The sequence below is a fragment of the Schistocerca piceifrons genome, chromosome X, assembly GCF_021461385.2.
Source record: "Schistocerca piceifrons isolate TAMUIC-IGC-003096 chromosome X, iqSchPice1.1, whole genome shotgun sequence".
NCBI lineage: Eukaryota > Metazoa > Arthropoda > Insecta > Orthoptera > Acrididae > Schistocerca > Schistocerca piceifrons.
In genome coordinates, this window is record NC_060149.1 from 276,447,157 (window position 1) to 276,463,733 (window position 16,577).

Sequence of the window (16,577 nt, forward strand, 5' to 3'; positions counted from 1 at the left end):
CTGCAGAGAGCTGGGACGTCTACCTCCACCATTCTGAACTGTATTAATTTGCTTATAGCATTTCTAGTAGCTAGCACAGTGCTTTGCTTTCGTCTTCCTGTATTTGTTTATACGTAATTATTTAGAAACTGCAACCACTCTCAGAGCCTAGTGAACTGTCTTCCAGTGACCTCTCTGCTCTGTTATCCAAATCAGATGTGCCTTGCTGCTAGGTTCCAGTTTAATCAGTGTGACAAAACACAAAGTCTCATGCAGCTTGGGCTGCTGAGTTGCAGGGCCTCCCATCCAAGTGCAATTTCAGATGCCAGAATGTAAAGTTTTGTACATGGAATCATTGATTTGAGATGTCAGTGTGTGTCTTATCCCTGACAGGAAGGTCACAGCTAAAGCTTTGGCCAAGTCCAATCCTAGTATTGGTAAAGTGCTTAAAATTGCTACATCTTTTGGGGTCGCTGCAGCAGCTCAGCAGACTTACGAATGAAATTCAGGTTTCCCAAATTGTTAGTCGCATTGCAAACAGTGTCATTTGATGATTCTGTCTCATCTTCTTCTAATTCTGCCTCCAAGTCTCACCTAAGTTTGAGGGCACCCAGATTAACGGCACCTCGAGAGACTTAAGTACATCGATTCTTCTGCTCCCTCCTCAATGTCGGTTGACCTTTTTTGTAATCTTAACTGGGCAGATTTGCCCGCCCTCCTTGACACTGATATGTATATTGCACAAGTCAAAGAAGTTTCAGTCCGGTCCTGACTGCAGTAACAGGCATACAGGAAGTTGATGCCTGGATCGTGTGATGAACTGCTGGGGCTGCAGCAGAAGTGGTCACCTGGCTGTCCTGTGTCAATGAGTGGCACACTGGCTGCATGCTCAGCTGTGGTATGAGGACAATGGCTGCGGAGCCATCAGTTTCAATGCTGCCATGGAAGATCACATTGGACATAACACTAATTTGTCAGTCCGTCGAATTCCAGCTGGACACCAGCACTGCCGTGTTTTTAATCGAGGACACACACAGCCGGCTCAGTTTGCCTCCACACTGCAATGGGCTCAGTGCCGCATACTCTCTTACTGCCACAGGACCACTGAATAACTGTCACTGGTGGCTAACTACAAAAACATTGAACATATACTAACTCACTTAGTGGTGCACTACTAACATTTTCGGCTTATATGCCTTTACCAGTTTTGGGTCGACAGTAAAGGAACAACGTTAACCTAGTGTCAACCACGGTCCCTTTTTCTGATCTTGACGCACTGTGTATGATGTACAGGGAGATTTTTTAATTATCACTTGGATGTGCACGTACTTCAATGGCTCACGTCTCTCTGAAGCCTTCTGCAAAGCCTAAATATCGCCAAGGTCATCCATTTCTTTTTGCAGTTCATAAGGCTGTTCAGGCAGAAATCGCACGGCTCCAGGACCAAGGCACATTACTCTGGTTTTCACCAGTGAGAGAGCAATGTCTATGGTGGCCATTAAAAACCGAACTGGTCATAATGTATTTGTGGTGATTTTAAGTCTATTATTAAGTCCATCCCTGCCTCACACAGAAGAGTTACTGCTTAAATTGGCAAGCAGTCAGTATTATTTGAAGACAGATTTAAAGGATAAGTATCTTCAACTGCCTCTTGCTTATGCTTCCCGTCAGTTGCTCGTTTTAAATATGGCAGTTATGCCATTAGCTCCACTTGACTGTGTCCAAGTACGGTACTGCAGTGGTGGTCGCCCAGCTGCATTTACCTCTAAATGTTAAATGCTATCAGCTCACCTACTACCAAACTGAGGAGGCGGCTTTAGAGATCATTTATGGAGACAAGAAGTTTTATGTATATTTGTACGGCAGGAAATATGACCTGTTGACTGACCACCCTTGGGCATTGGTCTAAGCTCCTGGATAAGATGGCACAATCTGCAGTGCTGGGCATTGTTTTCAAGGAGGTATCATTAGGAAACCCATTGCTGCTCTACTGTCCAACATGCCAATGCAGATGCCATGTACTGCCTTCCTCTTGGCCACAAAACGGAATTCAACTGCCAGAAAACAGTTTGTTTTGCATTGTACCAACTGCTGCAACAACCTTGGATGAATTCTCATTGATGATGCAAAAGTTAAGCATAGTGTCATCTTATGACCCAGTCCTGCACAAGGGTTTGTCAGTGGTCCAGAAGTGGTCAAAGCATGTTTCTTGCCAAGTGGACCCTGGTTTTCACAATTATTTCACTCTGTACTATCAGCTCAACATCATGCAGGTTGTCTTAACACTGGCCACGTAAGACTGAATGCTGAGTCATCATTCCACCACCAGAGTGCCCCAGCTCCTTCATGCATCACACTGGGGGATGACGTGCATGACGGTGGAGGGAAGGGGGGGGGGGGGGGGAGGTTGTTGAGGTGGGGCACATCCAACATTTACTAGCCCAGCATTGATGCTGATATTAAATGTGCATTCACTCCCACCATGCCTGCTCCCTCAATCAAGCATCCCCACCTGAACATTTTTCACTGTGGTTCTACCCTTACCACCTTTGGGAGAGAGTCTATGTCTATTTAGTGAGGCCATTTCAGGGCACTATGTGGCTGATAGTGGTGGACACACTCTGTAACTTCTCATTTGTGGTGTGCATGCCTTTCACCAACACCACTGTACAATCATGCCCTTGAGAGGATTTTTGCTATTGAGTGGGCATCTAGTGCCTGGTGCCTGACAATGGGTCCTAATCTACATCGATTCAGTTCAAGGCCTTTTGTCAACGCAACAGTGTCAACCATTTGATCACCGCCTCTATCACTCCACCTCAAAGGCATAGGCTGAGTGGACAGTCTGTACCCTCATAACACAGATACAATACGCCTTGCAAATGTCGTCGACATAGGATGACTTGAACAGCTTCCTCGTGACATGTAGGTCCACCACTGTTAACAGGGCCAATCCAGCTAAATCCTGCATGGACACAGACATCACATGCCGTTACACTTCCTGTGCCCCTTGCAGTGTGCCCCACATAGGGATGAGGCTCTTGTGTCTGGTTTTATACACTACTGGCCATTAAAATTGCTATACCATGAAGATGACAATGCTACAGACGCGAAATTTAACTGACAGGAAGAAGATGCTGTTATATGCAAATGATTAGCTTTTCAGAGCATTCACACAAGATTGGCGCCGGTGGCGACACCTACAACGTGCTGGCATGAGGAAAGTTTCCAACCGATTTCTCATACACAAACAGCAGTTGACCAGCATTGCCTGGTGAAACGTTGTTGTGATGCCTCGTGTAAGCAGGAGAAATGCATACCATCACGTTTCCGACTTTGATAAAGGTCGGATTGTAGCCTACCGCGATTGTGGTTTATTGTATTGCGATATTGCTGCTCGCTTTGGTCAAGATCCAATAACTGTTAGAGGACTATGGAATCTGTGGGTTCAGGAGGGTAATGCGGAACGCCGTGCCGGATCCCAACAGCCTTGTATCACTAGCAGTTGAGATGACAGGCATCTTATCCGCATGGCTGTAACGGATCGTGCAGCCACGTCTCGATCCCTGAGTCAACAGATGGGCACGTTTGCAAGACTACAGCCATCTGCACGAACAGTTGGACGACGTTTGCAGCAGCATGAACCATCAGCTCGGAGACCATGGCTGCCTTTACCTTGATGCTGCATCACAGACAGGAGTGCCTGCGATGGTGTACTCAACGATGAACCTGGGTGCACGAATGGCAAAACATAATTTTTTCGGATGAATCCAGGTTCTGTTTACAGCAGCATGATGGTCACATCCGTGTTTCGCGACATTGCGGTGAACGCACATTGGAAGCGTGTATTCGTCATCACCATACTGGCGTATCACCCGGCGTGATGGTATGGGGTGCCATTGGTTACATGTCTCGGTCACCCCTTGTTCGCATTGACAGCACCTTGAACAGTGGACGTTAGATTTCAGATGTGTTACGGCCCGTGGATCTACCCTTCATTTGATCCCTGCGAAATCCTATACTTCAGCAGGATAATGCACGACCGCATGTTGCAGGTCCTGTACGGGCCTTTCTGGATACAGAAAATGTTCGACCGCTGCCCTGGCCAGCACATTCTCCAGATCTCTCACCAATTGAAAATGTCTGGTCAATGGTGGCCGAGCAACAGGCTCGTCACAATAGGCCAGTCATTACTCTTGATGAACTGTGGTATCGTGTTGAAGCTGCATGGGCAGCTGTACCTGTACACGCCATCCAGGCTCTGTTTAACTCAATGCCCAGGCGTATCAAGGCCGTTACGGCCAGAGGTGGTTGTTCTGGGTACTGATTTGTCAGGATCTATGCACCCAAATTGCGTGAAAATGGAATCACATGTTAGTTCTAGTATAATATATTTATCCAATAAATACTCGTTTATCGTCTGCATTTCTTCTTGGTGTAGCAACTTTAATGACCAGTAGTACACATTCAGCCAGTGTCCAGGGTGGACTGAAGAGGTAATCGTATGCCACAGAGACTGCAAGCTGTTTGACGTCGAGGGCCATGCACATTTGTCTGACCCAACACTGCAATCAGCTTTGACTACAGCCAGTTGCAATCGGCACCTGTGCCCTTGCCTCTGGCTCAGACCCCCAGACCAAACAACGAAGTTGCCTCCAAAAAGAACTGCACCTCCTGCACTGAGGAATTACCTGCACGTCTGCATCCTTACTCACACACAAGTGGGTGAGGGTTTATAGTTCAGAAATCAAGGTGATGGAAATGCTCCCTGTTGGCAAAGGAACACTCTCATGCAGTGGACATGTTGACACCTCCACTGCCCCCACAGCCCTTTAACGGGCCTTTTGCCAGGATAAGCCTTTAGTCAATAGTCTCAAATCCACTTATAGACAGTGCTATCTCTTGACTTTCCTGACTCACCGACCCTATGTTCCTATTTCAGAGGGAGGGGTTTAATATCCCCACTAGTGGTCAAGAATGATAGTGGAGGCATTACAGTTAGAGACAGTCAGGTGCCACCAGACATGTGACTACCGGGTCTCTGCTAGCAAAGCTTGGTTCTAGGTGAACGGTCACACCCAGTACAGTATATTATGTCACAAGAGCTCAGTTAAATCTCACCTAGCTGCTTTGGGCACTAACTTTCTGGCTTATGTTCTTGATGTTTATACAGTGCTCCACTCGCGACACCACTGGCTTTGTTCACAGATAACACAGTCATGTCAGGCATCGGCACTTAATATACCTTCAAAAACCATTAATAAAGTGCACATCCATGAGGTTTAAGTCTGTATGAGTGAAGATGGCCCTTTTTTCATTTAAGTCTTTCAGGAAGAGAGTGATTCTTGTTGGTATTTTGAAGTTGGCCTGTAGAAGTTCTTCAAATATGTTAAGGAGAAACTTCCAAAAATCAGGTATGCACGACATTCTTCTCCACCATGACAGCACACTAGTGCACCACATGCTGTAAATGAAGTTCCTGTTTGAGGAGCCTCAGGTCAAAACACTTTTTCTAACATTCCAAACACATTATTTGGGTGCATGCAATTCCTTCCTGCCTCAACAGTGAAAGACGTTACTTGTTTATGATGTCTACTAAAAGGGTCTCCCAAAAGCAGCCAACCACAAAGCCTACATCAATTGGTTTTAATGGCTGGAATAGCATTTAGAACACCAGGGTGAGGTTTTTTTCACATACGGTTTCTAAAGATGAACAGTCACATAACAGTTTCTCAACTTTCAGAGTGAACCTTATATAAAACATATGAAGATACTAAGCTATATGGATCAGTGATTTATATAAAATTCTGGATACGTTTCTTTCTACATACAAAGTTTCACAACAATATTAAGGTAGATTCATGAAATACAGGAGATAAGATGCAAAGTGAAAATAAGCAATTTTACCTTGATACGATGAGCATCCTCAAATTCAGCAAATGCATTATGGTACGTGATATTATTAGTTCTTAATTCTTTTCGATAGTTAAAATTCAGAGACTTGATGTAGTTCTGGACTTCTTCCACGAGTTTTCCCCAATCGTGGGTTACTGCAAAAACAACACATACCACTGAAGTCATAAAATTTTAAAAGTAATTAGAGCCTCTGTAATGATATATTTCTTCTACTAGTTCATGAAAATAGTTCTTACTCAAAGGAAATGTGATTGATTAACAGCTGTTTTGATGAGATAAAACATGTTTCCATATCCTGGGCCACACTTAATAACCAATAAACCTCACATTTGTAAAATTTCAGAGTTCAACAACATTGTAAATGAATGCACTTATTCCTGGCCATAGAAAAGTTTTAAATGATTTCCATTAGAGACTAATGTGTTTTAACATTGGGTGTTAAGAACCTTAATACACTATAGCCACAATGCAAACTGATACAATGCAGGCTTTTATAGCTGTAATTATTTTCATGCTATTCGTACTTTCAGACTAGACCCTGGTCTACGGCATCATTTTCTGATTAATGAATGCTTCCTCTCTTTTAGTGGGATGTATCATCACAGGCTAGTGCAGGCTGTTCCAGCTCGTCGGCTCCGTTGTGAGCCGCGGAGCGCTCCCTGCTCCAGGGAGCCGTGTCGCTCGCTGTGACCATTCAAGTGGGCCGGCACATGGCACGACTGGCTGAAGCAGGCGGCAAGGCGAGCGTTTTGATGTGCCAGCTGCATCTTACAAGATCGACAACCTCATACTCTTAGCTGTTAAGACGTGGTGACATGCTACACCAGGAAATATGATGTTCAGGAAATAAATAAGAAACAACTGTTTTACAAGAAATTGCATACTAAATTTATTGGGCTTCTGTAGCTTGACATTTTCTTTTCATTACAAGATCGGAAATATCAGGCGTCAAAGTGTTTGCAGTGTTAATGCTGAGGATGGCCTTCATTGTTGCATCCTGAAGAAACGATCGTTCCTTACTTTTTACTCTCTTCATTGTTGAGAAAAGCTGCTCACAACAATACGTAGATCCAAACATGCACACTATCTGAGCGGCATTGTTGTGAAGCTTGGGAAATGTTTTTTGCTGTAATTAACGATACCATCGTGACAAATCCAACGTGTTGTAGTACCTGTCTTTCAACAAAGTTGAACTTTGCAAATCAATAATCTCCAATTGAAGTGACGATGACAAGTCATCGGGGGAAACTGAAAAAGGAATGCTGAACACCTTAAGTTCCGTTTCCAAACTAGTGAGGTCTCGGAATCATCTTTCAAATGACGTGATGAGCAGCTTTAAATTTGCTCGGTAATCACCAAAAGTAGTACCTTCAGGTAGATTTAAAGAAGCAAGATGATTGAAGAACGTTAAATGTCCATTACTTATCTGCCTCTCAAATAAACGTAACTTTTCCATGAACGCTTTTATCTGGTAGTGCATGTCAACGATTAGCTGCCCTTTGCCCTGCAATTACAGATTTAAATTATTCAGATGCATAGTTATGTCAGCTAGGAACGCCAGGTCTGATATCCATTTTATACCTTGAGACAACACATTTCTTCCCCTTTCATTTCGAGAAAAAGGGATATTTCCTCACAAATGGCAAAGAAAACATCAAGAACTTTTCCCCGACTCAGCCAACGAACTGTACTGTGGTAAGGTATATCCCCATACTCCACTTCCATATCTTTCAGGAATCCTTTGAATTGGCGACGATTCATACCACGATGCCGCACAAATTCACACACTTCATGACATCTTTCATTACGCCACCTAGCTCTACTGTTTCAGCACACAGTGCCTCTTGGTGAATAAACAATGAAGAGTCAAAATGTCTTTCCCGAACTCGTCCCTGAGTTTATTTTTCAAACGAGAAGCAAAACCTTGGTGACGCCCAATCATTTGTGGTGCACCATGTCACTATAGAATGGAGCTTATCCCACGGCAAATTCATATTGTCCACTGATTCACAAACAGCTTCAAAAATGTCACGTCCTGTTGTGGTGTAATCGAGTGGTACCAAATCCAAGGGTTCTTCAGTTACTTGCAGCTCCATGTCGACACCACGCACAAAGACTGCAAACTGAGCAGTCTGATATGTCGGTGGTTTCGTCAAGCGCTAGCGAAAATGCAACAAAGCTCTCCGCCTTTTTCCTGAGCTGTGTCTCTAAATCCGCTGCCATGTCCAGGATTTGACGAGCCATTGTTTGCTTCGAAACACAAACCCCTTCAATTGCCTGCACCTCCCTTGGAAACAAACATTCTGCAACTGCTACCATGCACGATTTTAGGAGTGGTCCCACTGAAAATAGCTTGCTACTCGTCGCAATGATGTGAGCTACCCTGTAGCTTGCTCAAACTGCAGATTCAGTAGTGTTTTCTCTGCTCTCATTCACCTGAAAATTATAAACGCATTACAGAACACCAACTATGATGCACGTTTTGATACCCTCCGTATTACGAAACGGGTTTTAAACTAACGTCTCTTGGTATGTCGTTCCTAAGCCTAGCTACCAGTTCTCTGCGTGCAACGCCTTCTACCCGAACATAGTGCGCTGCGTGAAGACTTGTATAATGTCGATCTATATTGTACCTCTTCGCAGAATTAAGTCACAGCGGACGACCATCCCTCTCAATGAATAGAAAGGTATCCTCCAATAGAGGTACAAGGCTCCCGCGGCTAGTCATAGCTGTCATTGAACATGGATAATTGCGTCAGTTGCGGCTGCATGCGGCCAGGGGGCAGCGAGTTCACTTTCCCCCCTCCACGTGGACTCCGAGCTGCCGCAGTGAGTGCTCCGGCTCCCTGGAGCTCAGTTGGAACAGCCTGGGCTAGTGGGTTGGATGTATCATCACAGGCTAGTGGGTTGAATATTCAATCTGATGTTTACTGCTTTAAAAAAAATTTGCAGTTAAAAATGAAACAAATAGCTGAAATGTACATTTGTTTAGGCACAACAGTTCAAATATTCTCCATGGTCCAAATTTCCATTTTTCAGGCCCATCTACATCAGAGTAAATACCTGCCTTCATAAATTCTGACAATGTATCCTGTTGTAGATGGTTAACACTATACTGAAGAACAGCACAACTGGCAGCTGGAGGGGCAAGTATAGAAGTAACCCCCTCTACCTTTTTTTCAGACTTCCCCCACTAGTGTTCTCATTTCACACTTCAGTTGTCACATGCTGGAAGCCCTTGAACCGTGCTCATCGAGTTGACCCTGGCAAACTATTGCCCAGCCATGCTGTCAGCAGCTTGAACCCAGCACAGTGTTGCCACATTAACACTGTTAACAATAGGGGTTCATTTGGTAGTCTTTACTTTCTACAATGATTCTTGGATGGCATCTGTTGTGGAAATGGGACTGACAACAGCGTGCACCTATCACAAACCAAGCCACACTACAACAAAGGCTTCACTTTGGCACTTGGAACAAAGGGAAGATGAGTGGTAGGAGAACTAATCTGATTCTCCTAGCCACAAGTTATTGCTGCTCCGGAGTATAGTCACAAAATTATGACAAAGACCACAGTCTAAGTTTCAAAATCGAGATATAATTAAGAACATAAACCTAAGTCAAGTTTCTTAATGTCTCCATTTCCTTAGAAACCTTATACTTAATACATTTTATTGCAAAACATTTTTACAAGGGGGAAAAACCACAGATGTTTAAAACCATTTTAAAACAGAAACCTCACAGGCCTACAGGCTTGTGGCGCAACTGGTATAAAATTTTCAGACAGCTGGAATTGTGTTTTTTTTTTTTTTTTACATTCGTGACCATCAACAGCACAATATTCTGGTATAGCCTCCAGCCTGTTCAATTTTATGGATTAAGACAGGGACACGAGTGGGGGAGGTGGAGGGAATAGATTACTGAACAGCATAATTGTTAAAGCATAGCCAGATAACTTTCAGTCACCACCACCACTATTAGGTTACTTACATTGCAGTCACAAGACACTCAGTGCAATTGTGAGGGACTTCAAAAAGTAATTTACACATTATTATGACAGGCCAAGTAACTTTTACTGAATGCTGCACTTCACTTCAAAGTGACACAGATACACGACACTATTTTTCAACCTATTCACCAAATCTCCGTAAAAAATGCTTAGAACATTCTACCAATCATTCATTTCCTCCATAATAGAAGCCCACTTCTTTGTCACTAAGCCACTCGAGAGCTGTTGTCTCATTGTTCTCATCATTGGAAAATTTCTTTCCATCAAATGTTCTTTCAGTTTGCCAGAAAGATGGAAATCACCAGAAATATGGAAATCACATGGTGCAAGTTTAGACCTTCTGATCAACATTACCCACATCTCTGCTGTCATGAACAAATTGTTGACACCCTTTCACCACTGTTGTACTTGACATTGCATATGGTTCATACACTGCCAGAATTTTTCAGTGAATCAGCATGCAATTTAGATGTTTTGCCCACAAGAATTTTACTGTTCCACATACTTTGGAGCACATTTCCATTTGCAATGCTATTTCACTCACACACTGAGATGCATCAGTTTATCTGTACCACAGCAGAACTGTCTGCAGGAAACCTGGAACATGTACTCTCTTCTGGCAATGTGCCACTCTTGTGCAATGGCCTTGGTGCGAGACGACATGTGCAACTTACTTTCTGAAGTCCCTACACATAAAGACCATTCTAGGACACATACTACTGGACAAAAGAAATAGCAACATAACTACACAACTTTGATTTCAGCTTAAAACAACAACAAACATCCCAACATATTTTGCGAAGCTAATGTTAATTTAGGCACAACAGTCTTTAAATCAGGAAATCCAGTAAAGAGATGCTTGTACGATTTATGAGGCATTGCTGACCACAATAAGTTTATGACAACACCAATCCTATACCATAACTATTTACTTCGTGCCACCAGGCAAACAGATGAGTGTAGGAAAGGTGACTTCTTATCTGGATACAAAAGGAGGCCTAAATCATCATTGGGTTTAGCACTGACCTTTTGAACTACAGTGCCCATAAGATGATAAAATACTGTATTATTGGTATGCTACTTGATCCAGTCAACTTTGTTAAATATTGATATGAAACATCGAAAGAACAAGAAACAGAAGAACCATATAAATTTTGTTGTCGGGGATCTGTTTTTTCCATCGCTTCTATGCAGTCGCTGTGGTTATCCAATATGTAATCTTCTTGTTTAGTGTGTTTTCCCTTGCCTATGCTATTTTTCTTACATTTGTCTGTTCCAAAAGCCATATTTATATCATTGCTGAATACTTCTGTTATCCTTAATAATTGGTTGAGTTGATTTGTTGCTGCCAGTAGTTTTAGATCATCCATGTATACCAAATGTGTGATTTTGTGTTGGTATGTTCCAGTAATATTGTATCCATAATTTGTATTATTTAGCAAGTTGGATAGTGGGTTCAGAGCAAGGCAGAACCAGAAAGGACTTAATGAGTCTCCTTGGTATATTCCACGCTTAATCTGTATTGGCTGTGATGTGATATTATTTGAATTTGTTTGGATATTAAGTGTGGTTTTCCAATTTTTCATTACTATGTTTAGGAACTGTATCAATTTAGGATCTACTTTGTATATTTCCAATATTTGTAGTAACCATGTGTGGGGTACACTATCAAAAGCTTTTCGTAATCAATGTATGCGTAGTGTAGCGACCTTTGTTTAGTTTTAGCTTGATATGTCACCTCTGCATCTATTATCAGTTGCTCTGTACATCCTCGTGCTACTTTGCAACAGCCTTTTTGTTCTTCATTTATAATTTTGTATATTGTTGGTAGGCATGTTATGGGGCGATATTTTGCTGGGTTTGCTGTGTCTGCTTGATCTTTAGGCTTCAGATAAGTTATTCCATGTGTAAGCGTATGAGGGAATGTGTATGGGTCTGCAATGTAACTGTTAAATAATTTAGTTAGATGTGAATGTGTTGAGGTGAACTTCTTTAGCCAGAAATTTGCTATTTTATCTTTTCCAGGGGCTTTCCAATTGCGCGTAGAATTAATTGCTCAGGTGACTTCATGTTGCAAAATTATCACTTCAGGCATTTGTGGTATCATCTTGTATGTGTCTGTTTCTGTTTGTATCCACCGTGCATGCCTGGTATGTTGTACCGGGTTTGACCATATGTTGCTCCAGAAGTGTTCCATGTCTGTTATGTTTGGTGGGTTGTCTATTTTAATGTGTGGGTTACCTATTGTCTGATACAATTTCTTTTGGTTTGTGTTGAATGTTTGGTTTTGTTTCCTTCTATTTTCACTTTTTTTGTATCTTCTAAGTCGTTTGGCCAATGCTTGTAATGTCTGCTTCTTTTCATCTAATTGCTCTATCGCTTCTTGTTGCGAGATTTTACCTAACCTTTTTCGTTTTTTGTCTAATATTTCATTTCTTATAAATTATGTTAGCTGTCCGATGCCTTTTCTCAGGTTTTCTATTCTGATCTGTAGCCTGTGTTGCCATGCTGGTTTTGTGGGTTTCTTCTGTGTGTTGGTTTGTTCTGATCTCTGCCTAGTGTGTATATTTAGTGTAGTGAGTGCTCCTATATAGACCAGTAGTTTTAACTCTTCCATAGTTGTATTTTCATTTATTTTCTTGTGTATAATTGTGTTGATAGTAGTAGTAGTAGTAGTAGTAGTAGTAGTAGTAGTTGTTGTTGTTTCGACTTGTGGGTTATTTGGTGGTCTATGCAAGAATGGTCTAATGTCTGTATTTGTGTCTTTGTATTCTATATATGTTAGCTGAAATTTTTCTTCCTAACATGTGTGTCACTTCATGTTCTATTTGTGCTTGTTCTGGCGGCTGTCTTAAGATTTTGTTTTCCTCTGATTGTTTAACTGATGCGTGGTGTTCTTTGTTTGTTTGCTCTGGGATGTTTGAGTCCATTACTGTATTTTCTTCTTCTTCTTCTTCTTCTTCTTCTTCTTCTTCTTCTTCTGATTGCACATTATTTTGTTCCAGCATTTGTTGTACTTGTTGTTTGATGTTTTCTAATTCTGACTGGGGTATCCTGTTATTTTTTATTATTACACGGATCTGATCAGCTAGTCGTTCTGTTAAAAATTTTAATTCTGGGTATCTGGTAATAAATTTTGTGTATACTTGTGATCTGTATCCAGTTGTGTTGGTTCCTAAGTTTGTTGCTTGGTAATAACAGAACATGAGGTGTCGGTTAACTTCATCTGACCATCTCATCCTCTGTCTTTGGTTTCCTTCTAGAGTGGTTGCAGGAAGCATATCCTGCAAAACACCTCTATTTGGATTTAAATCATTTTCCGTGTGGCTAGCAGTGTCGTTACCATTGTGGACGGGCATAGGGTTCAAGCGTTGTCCCTGACCATGACAGCAGTTGTCCGAGGCTTCATTAGTTCTGTCCTGAACCAACTAATCACACTAAAAAGGGGGGTGGGGGGGGTTTAGCCCTATTAGTGGTTTGTTCTTTTCGTCGCCTTTTATGACTGGCAGAACATACTGAAGGCCTATTCTTTTCCCGGGCCTCAACGGGTTTTTTATTATTATTATTATTATTATTATTATTATTATTATTATTATTATTATTATTATTTCGAGACTGTGTGGCAAAGTCAATGCTAATAATGATGCAGAGGACAGTAACTTTGGGCCAGAGCTGCATGGAGAATAGCCCCACTACTACTCCCTTCCTGCTGGAGTCAAAGATGTTGCAGTCATTCCACAGCATTCCCATCCCCTGTTGGGAAGCCAACAGTGAGGAAGAAAAGATGCTATGAGTAATGATAGGCAATCCTTTACGAAAGGGAAAGATTAATGTGCAATAACAAAATTCTGACATTGGTGTATGTGGATAGTCCCTAGCAAAAAAAATTTAATTGACCAACCTACTTATGCTAGTAAAATGAAAATTGTCCAGTCTTTTGGGGAGGTGTAAACTGTACTACACTTAAAATATCCACCTCATTGTTACCAAAATAGGTGAGTAGTTGGATACATAATTAGTGAACATAACAACTGGATTACTAAAGCCCATCTCTCCTCTGTTTCATAAAAATAAAACAGTCTTGACATAAAATTACACTTAATGAAACAAGCATTAGCTGCATGAATGTAATACAAGGTGGTTGTTTTTTTTTTTTTTTTTTTTGCGCAGCTAGATGTGCTGGACAGTGAGTAATAAAATAAATAAATAATAGCAAAAAGTCAGATAATTCTAAAGCACATTAAAAATCTCAGTCTTAATCTTAACACTATATGGAAGCCTAAGCCTGATGCTTCCCAAAATTTTAAAACAGGTGCTACACTTGTCCGTTTATCATCTAAAATACAGGGCAAACCCAGAAACAGAGGGTTTCCTCTCGTAATCAGACAAAACACATAGTTGAAGTATGTTGCACAGAACACGATACTTCACAACTTTCACACAAGATATGATCATTTCAGTGGAGAAAACTGTGTGTCCGTGGGCACTGTCCTATCCTTGACCTAGGATCCACTTCCTTCCAGTAGTGTAGTTGGCAAGAGCTTCAACACGGTCAGGTTGTCAATTTAACTTCCAGCAGCTTCTCTTATCTTTTTTAAATGATACATAATCCTCCTACTCACCAGCCAGGTTACAGCATGCTTGGGAATGTTACAGTGTGTGGTCTTACTTCTTCACAGAAGTATCCTTGGCCTAGTCATTGACTGTGTTGCTCCCCTGTATCCTGGTACCCAGTAGAGTAATACCACTTTGCCTTGGTTTTTTTATCTGTTGAATAGTGTCTTTGATGTTCTGAGTAACTTTTTTCTGTTGGATACCTTTATTGTACCGTTGTTATGGCACAGAGTGGGTGGCACTTATGGCACATTTCTGTCCAGTTTTGTTGTACATTATACGAAGGCTATAAGTTAGTGAGCATGCAAGAATAGTCTACCACGTCATCATCAATAATAGATGATCTGGTAGCATGAAATCCAAGCCAGGTCATGTCTGAGCAGCAGTTCACATACTAGGCTTGGTTCTAAGGCACATAACTCTGATTATCTGCACTGAATGATTAATAAATGTTTTAGAAGGTTTTTTTTACAATACTGAGAATCTTATCCTCATTCACAGCTTTCTAATAATTTCAGTCACTCTAAATTCATATGGAAAGCTTAATTGGAGATTCTATTTAATGTTATAAATGACTGGTGAAATAGATCTACAAACCACAGGAGTACCCTGAGCAGGGAGGTGCAAAATAGTTGGCACAGCTCATGAGACAGTCTACAGCTAGTCTTGACACGAGCAGCATGTTCACGTTACGAGTGATTACTTCAGATTGTAAAAGGTGAACTGAAGTACAAACTTGCCTTCGGAAACATTTGTAAAAAGACAGTTCACGAACAGCTTCCATGCAAACATCATGTACGGACAACAAATGGATATTTTCTACTATACAAATCAACTGAAACTTTAATTCAGCCTTTGAAAATTGTTGGACCTAGTCTTTGTCTAGTATCCTGACAGGCAACACTTGTGTTCTGTGTATAGCCCTTAAGTTCATGTAAAATTGAATTAATGTTTTAACTTGCCGCAGAAAATATTTATGTACTGCGTAAGTCCTTTTCTATAGCCAACTAGTCAGTGCAGATGACTGTCATTCAAAGGACCAGGATTCAATTCCCGGTAATGTCAGAAGTTTTTCCTCGGTGGGAAGACACCATCGGGGTCCACCCAGTCTCATGGTGCCAAATGAGGAGCTACTTAAATGAGAAGGAGCAGCTCAAGGGTCTGTAACACCAACAACAACCATGAGAGTGGTGTGTGGACCACCCTGCCCCTGTACCACATCCAAATGACACCATTGGCCAAGGCAGTTGGTCTTTTTGAATGGCCCATCTGTGGGCAGAGCGGCGGAGCTAATTAATAGCTAACACGATCACCACGTAATGGTCTTCCTAAGCAGAGCTATTTACATCCATCTTTCTGATTCTCTGGTATGCACGTTGCGCTCCATTTAAGAATTATACCCGTCCAATGCAAGAAATTTCTCTTTATTGTTTTTGAGTCTTGTCTGCCCAGTGCATGATTTCCTCTACCTACAAGGATTTCTTGTATCTGAGAAGGGGGTATGGATTGAGATGGACACTGGACACACTGTTGTTATTTGATGTGATTCTGCACCAGATGATTTTTCTTCACATGATGATAGCCAGTCGATGTGGCCGAGTGGTTCTAGGCGCTTCAGTCTGGAACTGCACGACCTCTATGGTCGCAGGTTCGAATCCTGCCTCAAGCATGGATGTGTGCGATGTCCTTAGGTTAGTTAGGTTTAAGTAGTTCTAAGTTCTAGGGGAGTGATGACCTCTGATGTTAAGTCCCATAGCGCTCAGAGCCATTTGAACCATTTCACATGATGTTACTATTTGCTTCATTAGGGAAGGTCTCCTAAATACCTCACTGGCAACTGTGGGCATTGCTTTGAAGGTAGATGTGTAGGCACAAGTAACATTTGTGGAAATTTTACCTTTGTAACAGTCAACTTCAAGATAAAAACAATATGGTAAACACTGGGGACTACACTGCTTTACATGAGCAAATTTCCCTTGCCCGAGTCCCATGAAGTCAAACGCTTTATGGGTGTGCAAATCAAGATACTGTTAGTGCAATGACTGCTTGCTATGAGTGCT

At 41.8% G+C, this 16,577-nt stretch overlaps 1 protein-coding gene across 1 annotated transcript in view; it reads right to left on the reverse strand.

The window, feature by feature from the left end:
• The window catches only part of LOC124721458 (thioredoxin reductase 1, cytoplasmic-like), a 103,963-nt gene that overhangs the window by 24,857 nt on the left and 62,529 nt on the right, over positions 1–16,577 (reverse strand). Inside the window, exon 5 of the mRNA XM_047246444.1 lies at positions 5,887–6,029. Within this exon, the coding sequence (XP_047102400.1) occupies positions 5,887–6,029 (143 nt within the window). The remainder of the gene's footprint in view (positions 1–5,886; positions 6,030–16,577) is intronic.